Consider the following 23,653-nt stretch of genomic DNA (forward strand, 5'->3'; position numbering starts at 1 on the left):
GTCTTGTTGCTGAAGCTTGATGGCTGATGGCGTTGGCGGTGGCGGTGGCGGCGGCGGCTGGCTGATTTGTGCTCTGTGCTCTGTGCTCTTTGCTCTGTGCTCGGTGCTCGGTGCTCATGTTGGTTCTGTGTTGGATCTGATGTTGGTTGTGGTCCCCCTGACCGTTGTTTTTGTTGTTGTCTGGCTGGAGCATGTCGTCGTCTTCCTCGGATACGTCGTCTTGTACAGCGTGGCGATGAGTTCCTCATCGCTCAGCGTCGCTTGGGCTGATGGCGCGGCTCGCAGCAGGCGAAGGCGTCGACTGACGAGGCCTCCTTCTGCCGCGGCCTGGATGACCGACGGCCGCGCCTCGGAGGACGCGGCCACTCGTCGGTTGGTTTCGCTTGCGGAACGGCTGGAAAAACGCAGAATCGCACGCTCTCACGATTCTGAAACTGTCGCCAGCTTCAACTTGCAATAAGATTGGTCATGACGGACACAGAAGAAGACGAATGGATTGTGGTCATAGAATACTCAAGTGAACGTGGCTTCCTCGAGGCACGTGTCTGCGTTGCCAATCCCACCCGGGTACGTTTCGCCCATGGCCTGGAGGAGGCTGCTCGCCGCGTCGTCTTGCGTCACGTCCCAAGCAAAGACACCGCGGAGGTTCATGCACGCGGAGAACTTGGCTTTGGCCGCGATGGACGTCGGGTTGTCGTACGTGATCTTGCGGGCGCCCTTGACGAGCTGCGGCGTGAACGACGCCTCGTTCATGGAGGAGGCCCACGAGCTCTCGAGCAGCTTGATTTCGCGGTAAGTCATGGCCGTCTTGCCTTCGTAGCCGTAAAACGGCACGCCAACAACGAGCTTATTGGCAGGGACACCGGCATCGAGCCAGTTGGCCACCGCTGACTGGACGCTGCTGTCGTCGCCCATCAACGCAGCGTTCGGGCGGCCATCGTTGCTGTACACGTTGTCGTAGAGCATGAGGTTGACAAAATCGAGGCTCTCCTTGATGATTGGCGTCATCTGGTCGAGCGAGAGCCTGCCGGGGATCGCGGCCGACACAACTTTGTCGGCGCCGAGCGCCTGGCGCACTTGCTGCGCGAGGACGCGGTAGTTGTGGAAGTCGCTGTCGCTGTCGGGAAATTCCCAATCAATGTCGACGCCTTCGAGGTTGTACTGGTTCACAAGCGCGTGCACGGCTTGGACAAACGTGTTGCATAGTTGGGGTAGTAGACACCGACGACATGCGACGCCGCGCGCGCTTGCGGAAGGGCATCAATGGCGAAAAGGGCGAGTGCGAGCAAGGCAAGGTACGATTTCATCGCTGTGAGGTGGACGAGGGAAATGCGATACTAAACGTTAGGGAGGCAGCTGATTCGCATTGCACTCACATCAAAGATCCTTTTCGAAGAACGTGCATGCGAGCACCAGCTGGTCCCCATGCACACAACAGCTTGTTGACGCCACGATGTATTATAGGGAGATGCGGTACCATGGCAGAGTCGCAGGCTAGTGCGCGTGACTTGCACGTCGCTTTCGTAGAGCAGTCGTATTTAGAACACATTTGATTTGGATATTGTAGTGGAGCAAAATGACGTGGCGCCCCCCACGTGGGCGCCCCCTGCGCTCTCGGATGGCCCATTCGGAGACACACAAGATCGCGCAAGGGGCGATTTGACCCTGCCACTGACGTTGGCCTCTACTACACGGCTATGCTGCAGGTGCTGTTGGAAAGCAGTCTCTTCTTTTGACGAGCGCCGACAACGTCGTGCATCGAGTCCGGCTCGGTGGGCGACGCAGCTGCAACACGACAGAAAAAGGACCAGCGATAACATTCTCAAATGATTTGCTTTCGTACGTGCTAGTCTTTCCATGTGTACGATAGAACCAAGGGCATGAGATTGAAAGGTGGAGCATCAAGTATTATACCACACAGAGGTACAGTACAGTGACGCAGCCTGAGTTGCTTGTGTACCTTTTAACCAATCACTTGAATGCTTTTGATCATAAACCCATGGATTACGATGCATTTCGTCCAGTAGCCGCCATCAAGTACATAAGAAGGCACTTGGATTGGCTAAAATTCGCCAGATATCATCGTCGATCTGGTTTTATTTTATTGCTTACAAATATGTACCATGGTAGAGCCCAGTCCATTTTAATATCGATGTCAAGGTCGTGGCCAATCACATGTGCCGACTCAGTTTGCATCACGAGCAAGTCAGCCGACTGAGGCAAAATGCCGCGCGCCGTGGACCCGCTCATTTCTGCGTGCGAGGACATTCTCAAGCACCACCGGGTGCCGTCCTTCTACGTCTGCACGGGAATCCAAGGCATTTCGCTGCGCCCAGCGGTGCGCGTCCAGGGCCTCAGAGACCTTCTAGCGCTACCGCTCTCACCGTCGCAGCACCTGCAGCTCCGCGCGCGCTACGGCAAGGCCCGCATCGTGCCAGCCTCCAAGGTCACGATCGAGAACCAAGACGCTTTTGTGACCGCTCTCGTCGACTCGGTCGTCGGCAAGATTGAGTCGGTGCTCGGAATACAAACAACCGACGTCGGTGCCGTCTTGTCGCACCTGTGCATCGACACAAGTGGGGGGGCCAGCATGCTCCACGCTTTGCAGGGCTGCGTCAATAATGCGTTTGGGACCTTGATCGTGCTGCTGCCATCGGGCCACAGCGGCGGTGTCCTTACGTTCCAGCACAAGGACAGGTCGATGACGTTGCCGGGCAATGTCGCTGACGTGGCAAAAGGGTTTGATGGCATCTTTATCAACACGATGATGACGTCGACGCCGATCACGTCCGGTCGCCGCCTCGCGCTCGTCTTCCACTTGACGGGCGTCCATAAGACGCCAACAGGTCCGTCGCGGCTGCCGCTCAACTCGACGGGCCGTGCGGCCGAGCTGAGAACGCTCGCAAACGGACCGCTGCCCGAGTGCCAGCGCATTGCATGCGGCATCGATTACCTCGATGATGCGCTCCGAGATGCGGACGAGAAATGCCTGGACGACTACGACTTCCACAAGCCCTACGAACAGTACAGCGAAGAGGAAGACGAACCATTGTTCCCGCAGCTGTGGTCCAAGCATGCGCACCTCGCCGACCTTCTTGTGGCCACTGGCTGCTTTGACGTGGCGCTTGTTCGGTTCTCGTCGCGACCGATACACATACGCTATGACAGGTGCCATCGTACCTTTGTCGGCACCTCATAAAACGATATGTAGCTCCACCGAGAGCGAAGGCGACGAGAACGAAGTGGATACAAGCGTGCTGACGAACCAAGTCACGGCATTCGAGTTCCATCCGGTGCTTCAAGGCATATGGGTGGCCACGCCTCTCGTCCGCCTTCCATCGACTTTTGCGGCGCTGGCTCCACACGGAAAACCAACGCAGCAGCGTCCCGGCGCTCTTGTCGCACCTCGCGGGTCTCCCCAAAGAGGCGCCACGGTGTCTCGAGCAACCGTTCTTTGGCTCGTTTCTCAAGGCGTGTTGGTATGACGTGCAATCGCATTCGCCTTTTGCGGACGGCACGGACGCGCACTGCCTCCTCTTGGACTGGCACTTTGAAACCATCTCGCCCGACCTCGTGCACTGCGACTGGCTCGGCGATCGGCTGCCCCTCGCGCTTGTCGCGACGATCGATGCCTTTCTGCGCCCGCGCCGATTTGGCTCCTGCGCAGGTCCGTGCTCGCGCGACGTCGGACTCTGGCGTCTCGACCACGTGCCCATAGCGCTCATGACGGCGATCGAGAGCCAGCCTGGCGTGCCAACCACGCCGTACACGGACGCCATCGTGCATGCTTTGGACGCGATTCCAGTCGCCCATTGGCCGTGGCGACCGGTTTGCGAGTTTACGTCGGCACAAGGCGCCGCGCTCTTGAGCTGCATGCACTTGTGCAACCGCGTCGATCCAGCGCTGCTCGACGTGCTCGTCGCGCTGTGTAGCGAGAACGAGTCCAAGAGCAACAGCTCGGACCATGCTGTCGTCAAGTTTTTCCAGGCTCAGCCACGGGTTCTGGTCCTCGATGCAGCGGTCACAAGCCGCTTGGTGGCGTTTCTGCTCACCAATGCGGCGATGCTACCGGAACTCGTGAAACGGAGCACGCGCTGGTGGACCCTCGACGCGTACGCGCAGCTCGTGGCCGACGAGATACTCGCAACGCCAGTCGGTGACTGCGTTTTGGCGCGCGTTCAAGCCTGGGTCGCGACGCTGCCGTCGACGCCCGAGGCGAACCGGCAAGTGGTCTTCGTGGCCCTTGCCAAGCTTTACTCGGAGAAAAGCCTTGCCTGCTGCCGGAGCATCCTCGGTTGGCTCGCGACGACGTGTCGAGAAGCGTTTCTTCGCAGTGGCACGCTAGAACCCGTTGCGGGGATCAACGATTGCGTCCTCGACGACATCTTCGTCAATTATCGCCACTGCGCCGAGTGCAACGCGCTGCATCGTTTCCTCCTCGACGGCACCAAAGTCCAGCGCCAGATGCGGCGTCGTGTGTGCCCCCATGTGCACGCGACGGCGACCGCCCACGACGGCTGGCTGCGCTTGGAGCCGGAGCGGATTGATGGGCACTGGGCGACGCGATTGCGCAAGGTCCAGCAGGCAGGTCGTATGCCGATTGCTGACGCCGCACGAGCCAACAAGGACCACGCACACGACACCAAGTGCGTTAGGTTGCTCCAAGCCGTCCTTGCCCACTTGGAAACGACAGTCGCATAAGGCGGACATTGTCACATCCAGGATCGACATTCGAGGACGACGTTCGAAGGATCGATGTGTATGAGCTACCTCTCTTGTCTGCTTTGAAACGAGATGGTAATAATGTCTGTCGTGGTTGCGTGGACTAGGTTTGCGTTGGGTTAGCTTGCGGATGAAATGAGGCATCCTCGCGTCGGAAAGTTGCAGGCGACGATTATGTGGCATCAAAACGACCTCACGGAAGAGGTTGCTCGGTTGTGGGACCGAGCAATAGGTAGCGATAGCAGCAATCTATCGATTCAGCATGGCGCATGGCTTACCACCTCTGCAAACGATCGACCTCGAGCACTGACTGCTATGAAAGTGGTTGTCAACTGACAAGCATCTACCCACCTACCTACCTACAGCTTACCTCCAATCGATAAAAGAGCTGGCACCCCGCACAGCGAAACTTGGCCTACGTGTTTCCATAGGCCGCGACGACCGTCTTCCTTATATTTAATATTAACTACGCCTATACTTCCTACTAAAACTCTGCTTATGGCTGGAGCAAGCTCGACTTGTCCGAGTGTCGTCGGGGCGTGTCCACCAAACCCTCGTCGTCTTCGACATTGTGGCCCGGCGTTGACTCTGACTTGTCGCTACTGTCGGCAACATCCGCAGCCGGCTCGGTAGTCTCGGCCGCCGTCGTTGTTGCTTCCGTCGATGCTTCGGCAATGTCGACGACGACGACGACATCTGCATCCAACGAGGGCTCGTCCGGGAGGTCGTTGCTCTCGGAGCGGTCCTTGGTTGCCCCCAGCGGCGTCGGCGTATCCAAGTTGCCGGCAAGGAACGTCATGGTGCGGACCTTCTCCGGAAACTCGTCATCGGCGCGTTGGAGCATGTAGTCTTGGTAGCTCGGCATAAAGTTGTGGATCGCATCCGCGACAATGTCCTTGACGCTTAGCACCTCCTTCATGTTCTTGACGACCTCCGACTGCGGAATCGCTTCGCACGTGTTCTACGCAGTCGTGAGCGCCTTGCCAACTGGATCGAATCTCAACTCGTACCTTGAATTGGCCAGCGCCAAACGAGAGAACGTAGAGCACCGACACGGGCGCCATCTCGAGCGCGAGCACAAAGTCGTTCCATGCAAATGCTTGCTCTTTCGTGATGCGCGGGAGGCCGCCAATCAGCAAGGTCTGCCAAAAGGTCATGAAGATGACACTTTTGACCGCGAAAAACTTGAGCACGGGCGAGAACGGGGCGAGGATGTGCTTGGTCGCGAGGTAAAAGATGAGCAAGCCGTAGAGCGCGACGCTGTAGCTGAGGTTGTAGACGAGCCATGTGAACCACTGAAAGCCGACCGAGTCGTACATGCCGATGCCAAGCATGAAGAGCGAGAGAAGCGCCATCGTGGGCTTGAGAAACACAAACTGGATCGTCGCCTTCTTGCAGTTGCGCAAGAGCCGGCCGTCGCGCGCCATGGGCGGGAAGCAGTACCCGAACGGGAACGGGTGCACGATCTCGGCCTCGGTCACCATCTTGGACACGCAGTTGGATTCACCGCCTAGACATGGACGCCCATGAGCCTCTATCGTCGCTGCGTGTAGCCTCATGTGGCGACGCACCGGCAAAGGCGAGGACGAGGTTGAGGAAGCTATAGACGACAAACGCCTCGTACATGTCGCGGACCGCGTTGACGAGCGCGGCCTCGCGCACAAACTTGAACGAGACGAACGACCCGATCGCGTAGACGGGCACGATGAGCAGGATGCGAAGAATGTAGCGCTGGAGGTTCGGGCGCGTGTACGCGCGAAGGTGCTGGTACATGTTCAGAGCCGTGAGGCTGGTCGCGAAGAGCGCCGAGAGCGCCGCGATGAAGAGGCACCAGCCGCGCTGCGTCTCGACGAGGTTGAGCGGGAGCCCAAGGAGCGTTCCATTGCCCGTGACGTTGCCGCCGAGGACCACGGTCACGTTGACGCTCTCGGCGGGCTGGAACGCAGCGTCGGGCATCATCGGGCGACGGACGAAGCGCAAAAGTGGCAGGCCAGTTCCGCGGCTGGCATCGTATCCGGATCCGGATGCGAAAATGCTGATGTTAGGTACCGGGTATGTGGCCATGGGACCGGAGACCGATGGGACATCGCTGTATGGACACGTCGTGGGACACGGGCTGGCGACGATCGATGGTGTCGTCGAGGAGGATCGGTCGTCGACTATGAAAAATATATATATTTGTTGGTATTTAGACGTTGCTAATGCTGGCTGCTGTCATAGCGGAGGTCGAGCCATGGCAAGCGCAAGCTTGCTCATCCAACTCTCGACGCTACGAGGGAGAAACACAGGAAGCCAATGCGATGTTACGCCGAGCCGAAATCGTTGAAGCGGTTTGGCATTGCAGAGCGACGCAGCTGCCGACGCGTCTCTACTGCAAAGAGCCGCAGTCCATCGTAAAATGACCGCCAAGATCCAACGACAATGGAGCGATGTAGTCCGTTGGGTGACACGGCGATAACGTGCTGGAGATCGAAGGGATAGGACGGCGTCGTCGCGTTGACGCTGAGTACACTGTATACTGTGAGGAGAAGCAGAGACGAACGCAATCGGTTGGGTGCGTCAGGCTGGGTGTGCATAGAGCACGCTAGCAACCACCGTGCATCACGCCTTGACGCCAGCTCATGTGTTCAAGTATTGATGCCAGGTGGTCGAATCGAAAAGTGAAAAAGGGTGAAAATGTGAAAATGATTTCCTTTTGGCGCGAAATTCAAACAAAGTGTCGTGCGCACGCTGGCAACACCCAGTACTGCGAGAGGACAGGCACGTCGTCGGTGGCACCCGCCTCAAGTGTTGCTGGTCGTCAAATGCTTGATGCACTATACTAGTACTAGTACGATGTACATATAGCCATACGAGTGCTAGTATTTCATAGCGGTCGAGATTGTGGTCGTTCAAGTCGGTGGTCATCGGGAAGGTGTGCGTCAGAGCCCGCTAAGATCCGAATTTCAAACGTACGAAAGTACTGGATATCTTGGACCATCCATCGTTTTGGGAAAACACCACTTTTGAATTGAACTACTGTTGAATGCATCGCTCTCGCTATCTCTTGTTGAGCCCGATGCATCCTTCCCTCGAAAAACAGCCACACACCAAGCAAGGTAGTGTACAAACAACCTTCTTATCGCGTTGGGTTTACACTGCGACGAGGTGGGGGACGCTGCTCAACTTGCGGTGGCGCTTCTCTGGTCGGAGCGCGATCGTCGGCAGCAACATCGCACGCCACCAGGGCGAGCCAAAGACGCGTTCGACGTTTCGCCGCATCGCCGTCACGGAGAGGGTCTTGCGCAAAGGCTCGCTTCTACATCAACGCGTATTTCTCCATACGAGCGTCGCTGGTAATACCTGAGAAGGTCCAAGGTCGTTTGACCCGCGACAAGCAGGTAGACGTGAACGACCCAGAGGCTAAAGAGCGCGAGCGACAGCCCGACGCAGATAACGTACGGGAAATGCAAGAGCACTTGGTCCGAAAACGAGAGGTCATGCGGGCGCTGGGCCATGGCCGCGTCCGCGAGGTACGCGACGTGGGCGCAGTTGAGCCAGCCGTAGAGGAGGTAGAGCCAAAAGTACCCTAGTACACCTCGTAATTCCTCGGATCGTGTTCACCGTCGTCGTACGGTAGTTGTAGTAGCCAATGCAGTTGTTCATCCAGATGCAATGGTGGTCGAGCTCGAGGATGCACGCTTCGCACGCGTGGCAGTGCGTGCAGCGAGGCGGCTGCGGCGCGTTGCAGTAGTCGCACAGAATCGCATCTTCGTAGATCGTCGGCATCAAGCTCATTTCGCCAGGGCTGCTGCGAATGCACAAGACGTGGTTCCATAGCATTTGCACGAAGAGGAAGAGCCCGACGGCGCCATGGCCCAAGGCGACGCATGCGCCATGCAGCGCATAGAGCGGCGGTAGCATCGCGTAGAGGAAGGCGTAGAGCATGAAGGCCGAGAGGCAGAGGCCAGTCGCGACGAGGAGCGGGCCCAAGGCAGCCTCGAGCGCGTCCAGGGCCCCCACGACCCGCGACCACGGGCCCATGCAATCGGTTTTCCGAAACGCTTTGGCTGAACACACGCAACGCCGAACCGGTCTGAGACGGCCGACTTGGTCATATTATCGCACGGGTCGAAAAATGCTGCAACAGAAACTTCAAGCGCTCTCGACCCGTGCGGCTCAAGTCCTAGTACGGTATAAAGAGTAATCATAATCACGCTACTAGACTAGCAGGCGCAAGTTCCAGAGAGGTCCCATGATAGTTTGAGTTCGACGGCATGTATCACTCCATGCTATGCTTAACGCCGTGCTCGATCGCTACCACGTCGGTCTCGCATCGAGGATGGACGTTGAGCTCGCGAGCTAAGAGATGTGGGACACGGCATATATTCATTCCTTTGGGCAACGACACGGAGCTGGCTCGAGCACCACGGACCTCTTGCATGCAATGTAGCAAGTACTATTTTAGTAGCATCTATTTCGACTACAACGACAACGACAAGGCATGAATGGAGTGCCACCAGAGCTCGTCCCGCTGCTTGCCGTGTGGGCGAGCTGCCTCTACATGCCGTTTGCTGTCGCACTCTACGTTTACTTTAAGCGCCACCCGAGTCTGCGCCACCGGATGCCGACGGGCACGGCAATCGCCGGCGCTTGCGCGACAGTCTTTTGCCTCACCCAGCCGCTCTGCGTCCTCTACGGTGCCGAGATGGACTGCGGGTACATCCAGCTTGCAGCATCGAGAGATGATCCACGACGACGCGTAGGCTCGCGCTCGTCGTCCTTCAAGTGTCGTGTGCGACGTCGTCCTTTGCGCTAGTCTGGACGGCCTTTACCGTGCTCGTTCTGTACGGCATCACCGAGATCATTGCATCGCCGACCAGCGTGCCTCTCGAGCGCGCGGCTCTGTGGACCTCGTTCCGCGGCATGATCATCCCGACGGTCCAGATCCCAGTGGGGATCTGTGCGAGCATCACGTGGAATTTGCCACAGATTATTCTGTTGACGCTGCACAGCGACGAGATCGGGTCGCTCACCTACGCCGAGTGCGTGCAGGTACACGACTTTTTGTGGATAATATTGTCTTCTTATTGAAACGATATGCTCTAGTTGCCGCTGCATACAACGCAGTCGGTTGTCCAGATTGTCCAAGCACTCGTGCTCGTCCTGACCTTTTTATACGTGGCGTACCAGCTACGCTCAACGCTCGACACGTTTCGGCTACGGCGGTGCTTTACGCGCACGAGTCTCTACATGCTGCTGCTTGGAGTCTTCGCGGTTATCGACGTCCTCATCGAGACGGTCGTGTCGCTCGCAGCCTATCATATTACCGAGCTGCTGTGGACGCTTGCGCTTCAGGGGGTCGTCATCTTTAACATTTTACTCCCGCTCATCGGCGCGTTCCGTGGGCGGCACCAAGTCCAGCGCATCCGAGGCAGCGTCTCGCCACAAGTGCGTACATTTAGGACAGTGGGATGCCCAAGGAGTGTCGTTCATCCAGGTATTGGTCTAGGTCAATCTGGACACGTACTTGCAGATCGCCGAGTGCTTCGACAACTTTCTCGATTACTGCAACGAGGCCCAAGACAGCACAGGCATCGCGATGCTCCAGGCGTGGCAAGCTTGCGTCGCCTTCCACCACGCCGCGTCGCCGTACAATGTGGTTGAATTCTACCAACTCTTTGTCGCGAGCGGTGGCGCGGGCTCGATTCACGCTGTCCTGGACGACGAGATGCGGCGCATGTACGCCAAGCGCGTGCAGCACTTGAAGAAGAAGACGCTTTTGACGCCCCGCGCGATCAAGGTCGTGCCCTTAGCTTCCAGCGGCGACATTCATTTTTACCAGCCGCTGCGCCATGAGCTGGTACTACTAACAAACCAGCGCCTCTCAATACCAACGTCCATCGTAGATCAACAAGCTCGTCACGTGCCAGTTGCGCGGCTACGAAAAGCACGAGCTCGGAAAGGACTGGCTCGCGTTCCATACGCGCCGCCGGTCGATCCATAGCCTCGAGTACGTCCAGCGCGTCGCAACGCGATCCATCTTGGACACGGACACTGGGAATTCAAAAAGTCCGAGCAAACAGCTCCAGCCAACGCCATCGATGCTGCTCTCGTCGCTGGCCGCATCGAGCAACCCGCTTCCCAACCTCGAGACCCAAAGCGTACAACACGACGACTACTGTATCCTCTTCTGGATCCTCACGGCCAAGTGTCTAGAGTTTCCAGCGAAAACGACTCCTCAAGGTCATGTCCGACACGTCGTTTCATGCCAAGCGCGGCGGCGGTCGCGCCTTTGACGACCTCATGGGACATGGAAATTCCAAAAGTGCCGCTGCCTTGGTCCCGCGGGCACCTCCTCGGGCCGCAAGTGTCAAGCTCTTGCCTCCACGCTAATACATCACATAGTTCTCGTGAGCTTTTTGTGCGTGACATGAAATGCATTGATGCCCTACTGCCTGCACCGTCGTGTAGGCGAAGTGAGTTCGCTTCACGTACCTGGACGATAGCTGAACCCGCGGCCAAAGGCAGAAGACCATGTGCACCATGCGACGACACGCGCAACCAAGTTGTCGATTTCGTAGGGCTAGGGCGGGTAGGGTTCCGACCATGAAACGGGTTCAACGGCTGCGAGATGGAGAGCAGCCAATGCGTCGGGCAGGCGCTCGTGGGTCTTCGTCCGCTCCGTCACATGTATATGCTGCGAGCTCCATGTGTAGTACTATGTGATCTTAGTGCACCCGTAGGCTCGACGTCGAGGCGACGGTGCCCATCTTTGCCGACGACGGCGCGGCGCTGGGGCGGCTCGCGGTGCGGCTCCGACCGAGCACGACGCCAAGTGTGGTGACGGACAATCGCGGCGTGACGGCCAAGCGTGTGCCCGACGACGTCGACGATCTCTCGGACAACGAAGTCGAGAGCCTGGAGGCACTTGCTGGCACGTTCATTTGGTTGTCGCTGGCTACGCACCTCGTCGTCGACAAGCCGCCGACGCAACTCGTGCTCAAGCAGCAGCAGTATTGCCTCGAGTACGCCTTTGGCCAAGCGAACGCGCAGACAACGTCCATGGCCCATGAACAGGTGACCACTGTATAAAATAACATGCAGTAATGACTCTACATGGCGTAGACGATCAAGGTCCTCGTCAACCACGAGCTCGTGCAGTACGTCAGTACGGACGTCCTGGCCTTTTCGGTGCGTCTCGCGTCGCGCGATCCAAGGTGCGTGCGCGTGGAGATCGCATGGCCTCATGTCGCGGGCCTGGCAGTACCGCTACGAAAACCGACCCCGCAAATACCGAGTCAGTGGCGACCTCGGTTCGTTTGCTTGCATAGAAACGCCAGCGCTGTCGGTGGAGTAGAGTGATAGCAAGGCGCTCATGGAGCAACTGGGGCGCGAGCATGCGACGATGCTGGAGGAGGCAGAAAAGGAGCGCCGGCGCAACGACGCGCTCCTGGCCGAGCTCACCAACCTCGTGGGTCAAGTCAAGTCTCACGAGGACGAGCTGCGCAAGCAGGCCGAGAAGAGCCAAGCAGCGTCAAGCGAGCTCGCGGTCCATTGCACGTTGCAGACGCATCTTATCGTGCTCATATAGAAAGCGCAAGAGAAGGCGCGGGCAGATGTTCGCGAGCGCGAGGCGCTGCAGCGCCAGCTCCAAGAAGCCGACGCCAAGTGGCAAGTGCTCGCGACCACCGCCGAGAACGCCAAATCCAAAGTCTGCTGTATGCAGTAGATACGACACGATATGTAAAACAACCAATTACGATGTCGACGGGGCGGGCGGCTTGCGGTCGATCGCTTGCACGAGTGGCGACGTCGCAATGGTCTCGAGCGTCGCGACGTCGGCCCAGCCGTCGGCGAGGAAGCGCTCGCATCGGGCCGCGTTGGTCTCGTGGCGACGGAGGCGGAAGAGCTCACGCGCGTTAAAGCGGATCTTCTTGGCCATGAGCGGCGGGAAGCGCGCAGACGTCTCGAAGATCGCGCGGTACAGCCGCAGTGCGTGGGATCCAGCCATCATCATTAGGCTCTCGATACCAACTAAACTCGACCGACTGACTAAAGTGGGTTTTTCCCAAAAACCCACTCGAGGTGCGCCGGCGTCTACAATTGTGACGGCACCAACTGGCAACCAACGTCGTTGGCCAGACAAGGATTCTATCTACTCGTAGGACTCGGTGCGCAGTATACGACCGAATCTAGCTCGACCAAATGTCCGTTGTGGCTAGATACACCCGTCGGTACCAGCGTGTCGACTCGACGAGGTGCCAGCGTCTAGCCGCTTTGTGACTCGCTGTTGTCGGCAACGGACAGCGCCGACAACGTGCGTGATCAACTGTACGTCAGCAGAAAAGCAGCTCCTAGGTAGATCGTACGAAGGTGACACCAGCGGTTGATTCGCTGAAGGGTGCGGCTGTCGGCTCGTTGGGACCATTCGGCGACGGTACCTTATCTTGGCGCGTGCACCGCGCACGCCTCGAGGATTCGTCGCACACCTAGTCCACGACGAATCAGTCTTGGAGGAACACGCCGGAGTGAGCCTCGAAGGCAATACGTCATCAGCAGGATGATCGATCCGAGGCTACGGGTATCTACACCTTCCAGTTCGTTGAAGCGCACGCGGCGAACCTTCGAGGAAGAGAATCCAAGCACGGCACCTGCAGACGGACGCGCGGGTGCTTGTGCGCCTCGGTCGCTTCCACAAAGCGTACGCAGTGCTAGTACTAGCACCATTTGGCTAAGCACTATTACCTGCGTCGCCCTTACGACCGCACTGCAACGTTAGACGATCGACGACCGATCCGAGCTGGGGCAATTGGGCGAAACCTCCGCCACGTTTAGTCGAAAATGCCAGCTGTTTAGTGTGATTACGGTGGAGAAGGAAATGGTCAAGTTCCACGTGGTAGCTTGTCTGATGGGGGCCCACCCAGCTTGTCACGTCGGGCTTCTCGGACCGACACGGGCAAGCCGTGTCTCGTCGTCATACTCGTTTCGTGACGTGGCTACTGGGATACCGGCACGCATCTCAACCTGTCGAGGTTCGATCCATGGCTGCCATCAAGCTGTCATCAACTTCGACCAAATACTAGCCCATGCGAACTCGTAGGAAGAGGGTGGTTACGTAAACGAGTGCGTCCAACGGTGTACAACCAGTACGTATAGTGTCTTTTCTTCTTCTACAAGTGTCCTCGTGATCCGGTCCATGTAGCCACGCATGGATCAATTCTTGGTCTCATGGTGGGCTCGACTCGATGCCGCTCGCGCCGTGTCACACCCTTGCTGTGGGCTCGACTCGATGCGCTCCTGCCAGAGATAGAGTCATCATCACCGCATCTTTGAACGGGGCCGGGCCCGACCTCGGTCGCCCCTCCCGCCACCAGCGTGTTGATTATGAGGTGTCTGTTCCATGCAATCAACGGCAAGATCCAGCGGCGCCATTTAATCCTACGATTGCAAGGTGCTAAGATTCCATACAAACATCAAGTAGATGGCACGGTGGATCGGGCGAATAACGTATGCTGCACCATATATGGTTGCGCCGCTTTACAAATCCATGTATACATTGTCGAACATTAACCATTTGAGGCATATACAAGCTGCTAGGCCGTTCGGACACATCTGCACCGCAAATAAAAGACGTTTACGGAGGTTGAAGCGGACATGTCAACAAAACGCTCGGACACGCGGTTAAAACTGCGGTCTTTATACTGGATGTTTGTATGCCATGCCGCCTTTCTCGGTGTCAAATAATTTTAAGCGCTTGTCGCGACCGCGCTCGTGTTCAGAATTCAACTTGCGCTTGCGCCAACACTTGCAGCATGACGACCAGACCGCCCTTCTCGATCACCTCGATGCTCAATGACGACGCACTACGAGGCCGACGACGTGTCCGACTCGGACGACTCGCAGACGACGCCCGAGACGCGGCCGCATGGCCGGAAGCGCCAGCGCGACTTGCAGCTCGTGACGACGCTCGCGAGCGAAGCGATGACGCTCGAAACGACGCTGTGGAAGATGCGCCACGCCGTGAGTGAAAAGATGGAAGCCGCGACGGCCTGGGAGCGATCGGCGCGCCTCGAAGCCATTGGCCGGCACACATTAGAGGTCCAGCGCCGCAACCTCCATCAAACCGTCGTGGCGCACTGCAAGGCGATCCACTCGCTGCAGTCGCACCTCCTCAAGTCGGCGACGCTCTCGTCGATCCCGATGAAGCGGCCACGACGACACTACTTTAGCCCGTCGCCGCTGCCCGCGATCGAGCGCGACGACACGATCATCGATGCGTCCAAGCCACATGGCGCCGTCAAGATCGCATCGCTCACATCCGAGGCCAAGGAGCTCGTCTCGATGCGCTGCCAGCTCATCCAGCGGCTCGACCAAAAGGCGCGGGACGCTTCACCGTGGGAACTCAGTGCGCGACAGGAGGTATGTACATTGCTCGTCCCAAGTAGTTGTGGCAGGATCTCATGGTATGCTGCTAGACGCTGGACATGCACTCGGCGCTCGTAGAGAACCGGAATTTGAAGGCGTGTCTTGAAGAGTACATGAAGTACCTCACCGCGCTTCGCTTCATGGTACTCAAGTGCCCACTGGCCACTGACGAGGCCTTAACAACGACGACGATGTAATCTGATGCTATAATTTACGCTGCACTCGAGCAGACTTTTTGATTGGATATCTATGCTACGCGAGAAGCTACGGCTGCTGGCCCATGGCCGCACCTCGCTTCATGAGATTGACGCTGTCGTCGTCGGTCTTGGCGGCTGCGAGCTTGGGCATCTTGAACGAGAAGGACGACATGCGTCCGAAGGTCGTCGAGTGCGCGCGCTTCTTCTCCGGCGACGAGTCGGGACCACGGTAGTAGCGCGGCGGCAGCGTCGGCATGTCCTGCAACGTCGTCCACTTGGCCGACGACACGACATTTTTGGTCGTCGACTTCTCCAGCATTGGTGAGAACGCGTCATCGACCACTTCCTTCTTGATGTAGATGGGGGTCGCCATGGACGGCGATGACGGCATTACGCGCAGTGGTGAGGCCGGTGACGCCTGGGGCGAGGCCACTGGCGACGCAGTCGGCGTAGGCGCCAATAGCATGCGCGCCGCCTGTCGCTTGGGCGTCACAACGGGCTCCGGTTCCGCCTCAATAGCCTCTTCCTTGATAACGACGTCTTCGTCGACCTTCTTGGGGCGAATCGGCTTGGGTGACGACGACGTTCTCGTCACCACAGTCAAAGGCGTCGCAGCGACGGGCGCAATGGGCTCAGGTGGCGGTGTCGAGAACGAGAACGACTTGATCTGGCCCAGTGTACGTGAGATCATGCGGCGTTTCTGTGGCGAGCTGCGCACGGTCTTGAAGTACTTGGGTGGCAGCGACGTCGCAGGCTCGGGCTTGATGCTGCCAGTCGCCGTGTGCGTGAAACTCGCGTCCTTCTTGCGCAGACGCGGCGACGACGGCGGCGAGAAGGGGCCAAACTCACAGAACAAGAGCGGTTCGAGGCTCATGGCATCGAGGCTGAACTCGTCCTTGAGGAAGCTGTCGTCGGCAAGGGTCGCGGACGGGCGAAAGATGTCGGCGCCGATGTCCATCTCGAGTTCGTCGACGGCGAGACCGAAGCCATCGTCGGCGTCATCGGTCGAGAGGTCCAGGAGCGACATGCTGCGCCAATTGCCAAGTGCGCAATCGTTGGTGCATGGCGGCCTTCTCCCTACCAAAGTTTATACGACTGCCACGGGCAAAGATTGGTCCATGACAAAAAGGGTACATCCGCCAAATTCAACCTTAGAAAGTCTAAATCCACGCAACTTGCCCGGCAGAGGGAGCCGACGAGCGTTGCACACACCGCGGCCGGTGGCAAAGGATACGGCAACTGTAAGCAACTGTAGTGGAGAGCGAGCGTCCAGGACGACCACAACCATCTATCAACTGCCAACACAGTCACCCTTCCCGGTTGCAGCCCAGATCTCTAGGCCACCGTCCCATTCACTCCCAGAGCCGTGTATCCAGGATGCTCCAATCATCGTTTCCTATCACTTCCACGGAGCGCTTCCTTGAGCGTGCACCTCTGGTGCCTCATCCATGATGGCTCCAGTGCACCGTTTGTGTGTCAATCACCGCCTGATCCGAGCCAGCGCGCCCCAAGTTGCGTGTTTTTAAACCTCTCCACGCTGGCGTCCGCGCCACGCACCCTTTTTGTCCCGACCTCGCTAGCGGCAACTCAATCTTTCGACGCCCGCCAAGTGCACTTGCGGTTTGTATGGCCAACTTCGACGTTCAGCGCCCATGTATCTTTGCTGGCATAGATGAGCCGACGTGTCGTTGGTATTGAAGTGGGTTAAAAGAACGGATTGATGCCTTGGTTATGGTTGCCCTGCTGCTGCTGCGATTGCTGCTGGGGCGGGAACCCGCGCGCGGGCTGCTGCTGCATCGAGCCCATGGCGCCAAAGCTGCCGAAGCGGTTGTCTTGGGGCGCTGCTTGGCCCATCGTCATACCCATCGTACCGGGTGGGGCCATGCCTGCGTTCGGCTGGCCCATCATGCCGCCCATAGTAGGCTGGCCCATCATGCCGGGCATACCGCCCATGTTGGGCTGGCCCATGTTGAACATCGGGCGCGGGCCCGACGAGCCGTTGCTGCCAAAGTTGCCGGGCGCTGGCGCGTTGCCGCCCATCATGTTTTGCGGCGGCATGCCACCAAAGCCGCCCATTGGCCGCGGGTTCGAGCCATAGCCTCCGGGGGCCGCACCGCCCATGGGATTCGCGGACGGTGGAGCACCACCAAAGCCGCCGGCAGGCGCACCAAAGCCGGACGGGGCGCCAAAACCGTTGTTGCCAGGCTGGCCAAAGCCACCAGTGGCCGGTTGGCCACCAAAGTTGGGCTGACCACCGAAGCCACCAACGGCGGGTTGACCGCCAAAGTTGGGCTGGCCGCCGAAGCCACCAGCGGTGGGCTGACCGCCGAAGTTGGGCTGACCGCCGAAGTTGGGTTGACCACCAGCGTTTGGCGGACCCCCAAAGTTTGGCTGACCCCCAAAGTTAGGCTGGCCACCGAAACCACCGGCATTGGGAGGACCACCAAAGCCGCCGGGTTGACCACCGAAGTTGGGCTGGCCACCGGGCTGGCCGTTAAAGTTGGGTTGACCACCGGGTTGGCCGCCAAAGTTGGGCTGACCACCAAAGCCGGGCATGGGCTGGCCACCGAACTGAGGCTGGCCCGGAGGCATCATGCCACCAAACGCGTTCTGAGGTGCCGCCGGTGCACCAAAACTGGCCATGATGTTGTTCTTCGCGGTTTCGTGTGTCGGCGGGGCAGGCGCTTGCAAGAAAGCGTCGCCAGACGGAGCCTTGGTCTGGCTGCCAAACTGAGAGCTGCCCGTGAAGCCGCCCCAGTCGTCTTGCTTGGGGGCGGCGGCCGCGGGGGCAGGTGGTGGCGGCGCAAACGGATCGAACGGGGGGTTGGCCGGCACGCCAAAGTTGCCAAAACTCGATGCTGTGGCTGCAGCAGCCGGCGCCGCCGAGAAGTCGCCAAAGTTGAGAATGTCGGCAGCGGGGGCAGCTTTGGGGGCCGCCTTGGGGGCGGCCTTGGCACTGCCCGTTCGTCGCGACGGAGCTACGTTTCTCGCGATTTATACGCTTTCATTCATCTTGCAGAGACATACCAGGCTCGCGCTCTTCTTCGGACGCTTCGTTTTCGTACTCTTGCTTCTTGGTCTTGCCGCTGCCCGTTCTCCGGGCGCTCGGACCGTCGTCGCCTTCGCGGCCAACAAATCGCTTGCGCTCGTACTTGTCGCGAATCCACATTTCCTTGTCACGCACGGACGAGTGCTCTGTGGGGATGCGGTAGTCGCGCGGGACGCAGGCTTCGTAGTACTCTTTCGCCTTGGCGTTGCCCCACTTTTGCATTTGCTACACGCATCGCACCATCAGTTCCTGCCGTTCTTCATATGTACCATGGGCGTACCGTGACTTGGTCGGAGGTCCATGCGTCCAAGTTGACACTGCGCACAAACGTGAGGTGCACGCCGAGGCTGCGATGGATGCCCGAGCACGCAATGCAGATGAAAACGCCGAGGTTGATGGACGCCCAGCGCGGGCCGCGGGCACCGCAGTCGGCGCAGAACCTGTTCTCGTCGCGCTTCATGAGCTCGTCCAGGATCTTCTTCAGCTTGGTCTGGTCGTCGGGCTTGCCCGACTTGGTCTTCGACGCCATCGTGCTCGCCGGTCAAATCGAGAATAAAAGACGCTGGCCGAGCAGCGGTGTGAAACACCTCAACGTCAAGGAATTCAATTACATACAAATCTCAAGATATCATTAAATGGACAATTAAAAATAGATCCATACAAAGCCCACGTACCTCGCGAAACGAACGCCAGTCACCTCGACCGCCGATAGAATACGTGGCAGCACTGCAGTGGCCTATAAGCTCTGATACCGCCACCCGAGCTCCTTGGGCTGTCGTTGGAGGTTCGAAGGACGTCGCGCGTCTGCGCCCCACGTTTCGTGCCAGCGTATCTTTTGCATACTGTTGCCACCTCAAATTACAGTGTCTGGCAGCTGGCTAAGATTCTGTCTGCAAGTCGAACGTCGCGCTGGCCAGGAGGCTACATGTTCCACGAGCACCGTCGCATACGCGAGCCGATAACGAGCGCCCAAGGCCTTGGGCCTCTTGAGCCGTCAAGTCAAGAGTCAGTCCCGCACCGACTACGTGTCGCTCGCGCTTCAACGCCCCGCCAAGTGTTGAAGTAACACTAGTTTCAGGGACGTACACTATATGCATTATTCGGATATCGTGTGATACTGATTATAGTGTCAGTCTTCCGAGGATAAAGTTGCGTTCGCATGACGGTGCACAAGCCGAACAAGCGACGCGACAGCGCGACGAAGCGCCAGCGCAACAAGCCGCCGACTGAGGCGCCCTCAAGCCGACCGCAACTGCCGCCTCTGGAGATCCACGCGCCGCCATCAGCCGTCGCGATTACGAGCCCGATCATGATCGCAGCGCGGCCTCCACCGCTGGTGATCCCGCCGCTCGTGACGCCCGCCGCCTCGCCGACGCCACGCCGGACACCGTCGTCGCGGCCCTCGTCGCCCCGACAAAAGGTCAACCTCGCGCCGCCGCCGCAGCGCGCGCTTCTTGTGGACTTTCTGTACCGCGAAGTGTTTGGCATCATGGAGATCAAGGAGAGCGAGGGACCGCACAACCAGCAGCGCGTGGTCAACTTTCTCAAGTCGTTTGTCGAGATCGAGAAGCTCGTGCTCTATGGCCTCCTCCTCTGCATCGACAGCTTCATCTACGTCTTCACGTACCTCCCGCTGCGCATCGTCCTCGCGCTCGGCTCGGGCGTCGTCTCGCTCTTCTACAAGCGCACGTTCCGCCGGTCGCACATGCATGACATGCTCCTTGCGATCATCATGGTACTCAGCACGAGTGTCTTGTACCAAGTGGACATGTCCCGCGTGTACCACTTGATCCGCGGCCAAGCGCTCATCAAGCTCTACGTGCTCTTCACGATGCTCGAGGTAGCGACGTCTCATCATCTTTCAGAACGCGCCATAGAATCCGACTAGATTGTTGACAAGCTCTTCTGCTCGCTGGGCCAAGACGTGCTGGATGCCATGTACTTTACCGTCAAGTTCCAGCCGCGCCGCATCGGCCGCATGACGTTTGACTTTACCATCTGCAGTCTCTACGTCGATATCCTTTCCGCCTCCATCTCTTGATGCTTGGTCGTATCCTGCTCTTGTTTTCTTGCTACATGTGTGTACTGCTGCACTCGCTTCTCCTCTTTGGCCAGGTCGTGACGATGAACGTGGCGATCCACTCGAGCTCGACGTCGCTTCTGACGCTGCTCATCTCCAACAACTTTGCCGAGCTCAAGGTGCGTACGATCGGATGTTGCCATGCGTGTGGTCATGGCAACGATGACCAGACAAGTGTCTTCAAGAAGTTTGAGGAGCAAAACCTCTTTCAGATTGCGTGCAGTGGTACGTACATCTCGAAATCTCCAACACGCTGTATGTCCTTCTGGTCGATAGATATCGTCGAGCGCTTTAAGCTCATGCTCATCATCGGTCTCATCTTGCTGCAATCCGACGGCAAGGACGTGGCCGACGGCACGGTACGACGTCGCCGGTGCGCCATAGAGAATGATGATGCGCGATCTTGTAGGCCATGGTGCTCTTGGCCGAGATGCTCATTGACTGGATCAAGCATGCGTTCATCACCAAGTTCAACCAGATCCCGCCGAGCGTCTACTCGAAGTTCATGACGATCCTTTGTCGGGACGTCTCGGGCTACCGCAGCGACTCGGTACGACGGCTTGACTCGCACGTACATACCGGTCGTTCCAATAGACGATCCAAGACCACACGCAGTTTGTGTCTCGTCGCCTCGGGCTCATCTCACTCCCGCTTGCGTGCGTGACGGTGCGCATGGTGCACGAGGCGCTCAAGGACGCCGAGACGGCCGCGTCCCTCGAAGGGGACTGGGCGTTCACCATGTCGCGGCCCGCGTGGATGTGCATCCTTGTGCTCGGGTTCTTTTGCCTCAGCGCCTTCAAGGTCGTCGTAGCATATTATCGTCGACGCAACATGCCGATGCCTCGTTTGTAGGTCTTGCTGAGTCTCTGGCTCATGGTGCATGCGTGCACTTCGGGGCGTTTAAGCTCGTCCTGGAAGTCGGCCCCGCCGTCGTCGCCCCGCGCCCGTGCGCCAAGAGAGAATACGCCGGTCGCCGATCCCACTACGCGCTTCTCGATCTAATTTGCGGGTAGCACCAAGCACAAAAGCAGATCGCATTCGCATATATCGTATGTCTATGTATCGATCGCTCTCACAAGACGTGGCCGACGGGCCCCATGGGCTGGGCGTGCACGGACGGCAGCACGACTTCTTGCTGGTCAAGGAAGGTGGCTTCGTACACGTTGCCGTCGTACGCGTACCGGATGTACCTACAAGCGATGTTCGAGAGACTCGATGATGCTCATCTCGTACAGCTGGGGGCCGTCCTTCGGCACTTGCGGGTCGTAGAGGCCAATGCACGGGTCATAGAAGCCGAGCAAGCCCGCCTTGGACGTGGCTTGGAGGTGCAAACGACCGTCCTACGTCATGAAGGTCCTATCTGCAATCCAAGAATCGTTCGAGGGAATACGTGGAGGAAGAAGCGCAGCGGAATCGTCACGTCGATATTGACGTCTTCGATCGACGACGGAAGCCCATCTTGCGCCGTCTGCAACGCGTGGTCGCATCACATGCAGTTGGAAGAGACGTACCGTCGGGTGCTTGCCATAGCGCGCGACCAGAATCTCGATGCCTGCCTCGGTCGTCTCTTTCTTGGCCGTACGGGCCATGAGCGTTTGCTGCGCGAGCGCACAGCGCCGGGCCTCCATGAGGTACGAGATGCGACGCGCGTGCTCCGACTGTACTTGGCTAGCACGGATTCTATCAACTTGATACGATTGGCATACCAATACCGCAGCTGCTTGCGCTTTTGCGCCGGCCGAAGCACTTGGCGCACGACGGCCGAGACCACAAACGGCAGCGTCGCCGCAAAAAATGTGTTCCAGGCCGTCGCGGTCGAGAGCGGTGCGATCGCAATCGGAATCGCAAACCGCACGTTACCGCGTGCGAGCCTGAGACATGTGTTTCGTATCAATGTGTCAAGTGCGACAATACCCGAAGCGGAGGTTGATGCCTTGGAGGGCGAGGCGCAAGGCGATGCTGACGCGGCTCCGGCGCGACACTTGGGACGTGGTCGTGAGCACCATGCCGACGTTGCCGAGGCTCGCGTCGACGCCGACCTTGGCCGACGTATGGGAGGTCACTTGCTTCTTGAGGTTCACGCCGAGATGCGGGCCGTCGTTCTGGATCGCGAGCGACGTGCCAGCCTCAATCGACTCGTCCTGGTACTGCAAGCTCGACTTGAGACCATCGTGAAGGCTAAAGAGCATGCTCGCTATGTATCGCACATGGTGAGTACTACTATCGAGGTATCACGTTGGTCAAATGTACCTTGCAGCGGCAACGTGGGCGAGAGACGCAGCACGTGGTGGACACCGACCGTCATGTCGAGGCCGTCGGTCGTGAGCTTGGGCATGAGAAAGCACGACGTCGTCGACGACATGGGTTGCTCCTATATCCACACACAGGCGTCAACGACAGAGATGCAGTGGCGACGTCGTACAAGATGCACGCTGAGCTTGGGCGTCCAGCCCATCTCGGACGAGAGGTATATCCGCAGCGCAGCGGGGTCGGCCGTCACGTAGTTGATGCCGCACGTGAGCGCGCCGAGGCCGAGCCCGTCCTTGTCGTAGAGGTACCCGCCGAGCACGAACGTCGTGTTGGGCGACACTTGGATGTTGGTCGACTGGCGCATGACCATTTGCGAGATGCTGATCATGCGGTGGTCCTTGTTGAAGATCTGGCGCAGCGAGAAGAGCGGGAAACGCACAAAGTCGGTCGCGTCAATGCTCACTTCGCAGTCCGTATGCGAGAGGAACTGCGCCTGGATGTGCTTTTCGTTCCAGCGGCGAAGCAGCACCCGGACGCGCTCCTCGACTTCGGCGTCCGTGGCCACATACGTACCGAGCGTCCAGTCGGCCTTCTTGTCTTCCTCAAGCGCCAAGACGCCTCGTTCGCCATAGTTGTCGTACGCCAAGCGCAATGGCGCCGACGAGAGCACCTTGTACGCGCGGTCCAAGCGCGGGTACTCTTGGTTCGCCTCGTCCGTGTGCTTGGTCTTGTCCGGGTGGAACTCGCGGCTCAGCGCGAAGAAGGCCTTGCGCACCTCGTCGGCGGTCGCACTCCGGCTCACGTTCAGCGCCGCGTAGTAGTCGACCTCAGGCGTCGCGTTGAACCAGACGCGGGGCAGTGGTTCGTCGGCCATCCCAGTCGATTGTGCAGCCACTGGCCCGTCTGGTTATCCGGATGACATCCGCATACGTGGCCAGCCCAAGGACC

General features: G+C 58.7%; 12 protein-coding genes across 12 annotated transcripts; 5 read left to right on the forward strand and 7 right to left on the reverse strand.

Annotated features, from left to right (window-relative positions):
• Nucleotides 1–513: 513 nt before the first annotated feature.
• Nucleotides 514–1,261, reverse strand: SPRG_10284 (hypothetical protein; the record flags this gene model as incomplete). The annotated part of the gene is made up of 2 exons (XM_012349344.1): nt 514–1,184; nt 1,237–1,261. The coding sequence occupies 2 exons, from the start codon at nt 1,259–1,261 to the stop codon at nt 514–516; spliced, it is 696 nt and encodes a 231-aa protein (XP_012204734.1).
• Nucleotides 1,262–2,198: 937 nt separating this feature from the next.
• SPRG_10285 (hypothetical protein) lies at nt 2,199–4,729 on the forward strand. The gene is made up of 3 exons (XM_012349345.1): nt 2,199–3,132; nt 3,212–3,254; nt 3,304–4,729. The coding sequence occupies exons 1-3, from the start codon at nt 2,225–2,227 to the stop codon at nt 4,699–4,701; spliced, it is 2,349 nt and encodes a 782-aa protein (XP_012204735.1). The 5' UTR covers nt 2,199–2,224; the 3' UTR covers nt 4,702–4,729.
• A 489-nt stretch (nt 4,730–5,218) lies between these two features.
• SPRG_10286 (hypothetical protein) lies at nt 5,219–6,693 on the reverse strand (the record flags this gene model as incomplete). The annotated part of the gene is made up of 3 exons (XM_012349346.1): nt 6,294–6,693; nt 5,733–6,232; nt 5,219–5,683 (listed from the first exon to the last, which is right to left on the reverse strand). Exons 1-3 carry the CDS (start codon nt 6,679–6,681, stop codon nt 5,219–5,221), a joined length of 1,353 nt encoding a protein of 450 aa, XP_012204736.1. The 5' UTR covers nt 6,682–6,693.
• A 1,132-nt stretch (nt 6,694–7,825) lies between these two features.
• On the reverse strand, nt 7,826–8,745 carry SPRG_10287 (hypothetical protein; the record flags this gene model as incomplete). The annotated part of the gene is made up of 3 exons (XM_012349347.1): nt 7,826–8,020; nt 8,065–8,290; nt 8,337–8,745. 3 exons carry the CDS (start codon nt 8,743–8,745, stop codon nt 7,855–7,857), a joined length of 801 nt encoding a protein of 266 aa, XP_012204737.1. The 3' UTR covers nt 7,826–7,854.
• A 460-nt stretch (nt 8,746–9,205) lies between these two features.
• SPRG_10288 (hypothetical protein) lies at nt 9,206–11,000 on the forward strand (the record flags this gene model as incomplete). Its single annotated transcript, XM_012349348.1, has 5 exons — nt 9,206–9,420; nt 9,468–9,756; nt 9,811–10,152; nt 10,214–10,564; nt 10,611–11,000. 5 exons carry the CDS (start codon nt 9,206–9,208, stop codon nt 10,998–11,000), a joined length of 1,587 nt encoding a protein of 528 aa, XP_012204738.1.
• A 335-nt stretch (nt 11,001–11,335) lies between these two features.
• Nucleotides 11,336–12,433, forward strand: SPRG_10289 (hypothetical protein; the record flags this gene model as incomplete). Its single annotated transcript, XM_012349349.1, has 5 exons — nt 11,336–11,394; nt 11,448–11,781; nt 11,830–11,921; nt 12,070–12,253; nt 12,296–12,433. 5 exons carry the CDS (start codon nt 11,336–11,338, stop codon nt 12,431–12,433), a joined length of 807 nt encoding a protein of 268 aa, XP_012204739.1.
• Nucleotides 12,416–13,132, reverse strand: SPRG_10290 (hypothetical protein; the record flags this gene model as incomplete). Its single annotated transcript, XM_012349350.1, has 2 exons — nt 12,416–12,670; nt 13,130–13,132. The coding sequence occupies 2 exons, from the start codon at nt 13,130–13,132 to the stop codon at nt 12,461–12,463; spliced, it is 213 nt and encodes a 70-aa protein (XP_012204740.1). The 3' UTR covers nt 12,416–12,460.
• Nucleotides 13,133–14,556: 1,424 nt separating this feature from the next.
• On the forward strand, nt 14,557–15,326 carry SPRG_10291 (hypothetical protein; the record flags this gene model as incomplete). The annotated part of the gene is made up of 2 exons (XM_012349351.1): nt 14,557–15,123; nt 15,180–15,326. 2 exons carry the CDS (start codon nt 14,557–14,559, stop codon nt 15,324–15,326), a joined length of 714 nt encoding a protein of 237 aa, XP_012204741.1.
• A 67-nt stretch (nt 15,327–15,393) lies between these two features.
• Nucleotides 15,394–16,353, reverse strand: SPRG_10292 (hypothetical protein; the record flags this gene model as incomplete). The annotated part of the gene is made up of 2 exons (XM_012349352.1): nt 15,394–15,993; nt 16,045–16,353. 2 exons carry the CDS (start codon nt 16,351–16,353, stop codon nt 15,394–15,396), a joined length of 909 nt encoding a protein of 302 aa, XP_012204742.1.
• A 649-nt stretch (nt 16,354–17,002) lies between these two features.
• Nucleotides 17,003–18,924, reverse strand: SPRG_10293 (hypothetical protein). Its single transcript, XM_012349353.1, has 3 exons — nt 18,656–18,924; nt 18,354–18,600; nt 17,003–18,304 (listed from the first exon to the last, which is right to left on the reverse strand). Exons 1-3 carry the CDS (start codon nt 18,902–18,904, stop codon nt 17,031–17,033), a joined length of 1,770 nt encoding a protein of 589 aa, XP_012204743.1. The 5' UTR covers nt 18,905–18,924; the 3' UTR covers nt 17,003–17,030.
• A 610-nt stretch (nt 18,925–19,534) lies between these two features.
• On the forward strand, nt 19,535–21,457 carry SPRG_10294 (hypothetical protein; the record flags this gene model as incomplete). Its single annotated transcript, XM_012349354.1, has 8 exons — nt 19,535–20,215; nt 20,264–20,323; nt 20,380–20,574; nt 20,626–20,680; nt 20,732–20,814; nt 20,865–21,005; nt 21,050–21,256; nt 21,308–21,457. 8 exons carry the CDS (start codon nt 19,535–19,537, stop codon nt 21,455–21,457), a joined length of 1,572 nt encoding a protein of 523 aa, XP_012204744.1.
• Nucleotides 21,458–21,508: 51 nt separating this feature from the next.
• On the reverse strand, nt 21,509–23,582 carry SPRG_10295 (hypothetical protein). Its single transcript, XM_012349355.1, has 8 exons — nt 22,878–23,582; nt 22,706–22,826; nt 22,370–22,649; nt 22,168–22,326; nt 21,967–22,123; nt 21,846–21,923; nt 21,689–21,795; nt 21,509–21,645 (listed from the first exon to the last, which is right to left on the reverse strand). Exons 1-8 carry the CDS (start codon nt 23,577–23,579, stop codon nt 21,528–21,530), a joined length of 1,722 nt encoding a protein of 573 aa, XP_012204745.1. The 5' UTR covers nt 23,580–23,582; the 3' UTR covers nt 21,509–21,527.
• Between the last annotated feature and the right edge of the window lie 71 nt (nt 23,583–23,653).

The sequence above is a fragment of the Saprolegnia parasitica genome, assembly GCF_000151545.1.
Source record: "Saprolegnia parasitica CBS 223.65 unplaced genomic scaffold supercont2.53, whole genome shotgun sequence".
NCBI classification, from domain to species: domain Eukaryota; phylum Oomycota; class Saprolegniomycetes; order Saprolegniales; family Saprolegniaceae; genus Saprolegnia; species Saprolegnia parasitica.

Bases quoted from the DNA above. Each gene is read 5' to 3' on its own strand.
- SPRG_10285 (XM_012349345.1), top strand. From the start codon at position 2,225: ATGCCGCGCGCCGTGGACCCGCTCATTTCTGCGTGCGAGGACATTCTC. The intron at 3,133-3,211 runs GTTCTCGTCGCG...AACGATATGTAG, and splicing joins TTTGACGTGGCGCTTGTTCG to CTCCACCGAGAGCGAAGGCG. The intron at 3,255-3,303 runs GTGCTGACGAAC...CGGTGCTTCAAG, and splicing joins AGAACGAAGTGGATACAAGC to GCATATGGGTGGCCACGCCT.
- SPRG_10293 (XM_012349353.1), bottom strand. From the start codon at position 18,904: ATGGCGTCGAAGACCAAGTCGGGCAAGCCCGACGACCAGACCAAGCTG. The intron at 18,601-18,655 runs GTACGCCCATGG...CGATGCGTGTAG, and splicing joins GGACCTCCGACCAAGTCACG to CAAATGCAAAAGTGGGGCAA. The intron at 18,305-18,353 runs GTATGTCTCTGC...CGAGAAACGTAG, and splicing joins CGAAGAAGAGCGCGAGCCTG to CTCCGTCGCGACGAACGGGC.
- SPRG_10295 (XM_012349355.1), bottom strand. From the start codon at position 23,579: ATGGCCGACGAACCACTGCCCCGCGTCTGGTTCAACGCGACGCCTGAG. The intron at 22,827-22,877 runs GTACGACGTCGC...GTGTGGATATAG, and splicing joins CCAAGCTCAGCGTGCATCTT to GAGCAACCCATGTCGTCGAC. The intron at 21,924-21,966 runs GTACGTCTCTTC...CACGCGTTGCAG, and splicing joins GCTATGGCAAGCACCCGACG to ACGGCGCAAGATGGGCTTCC.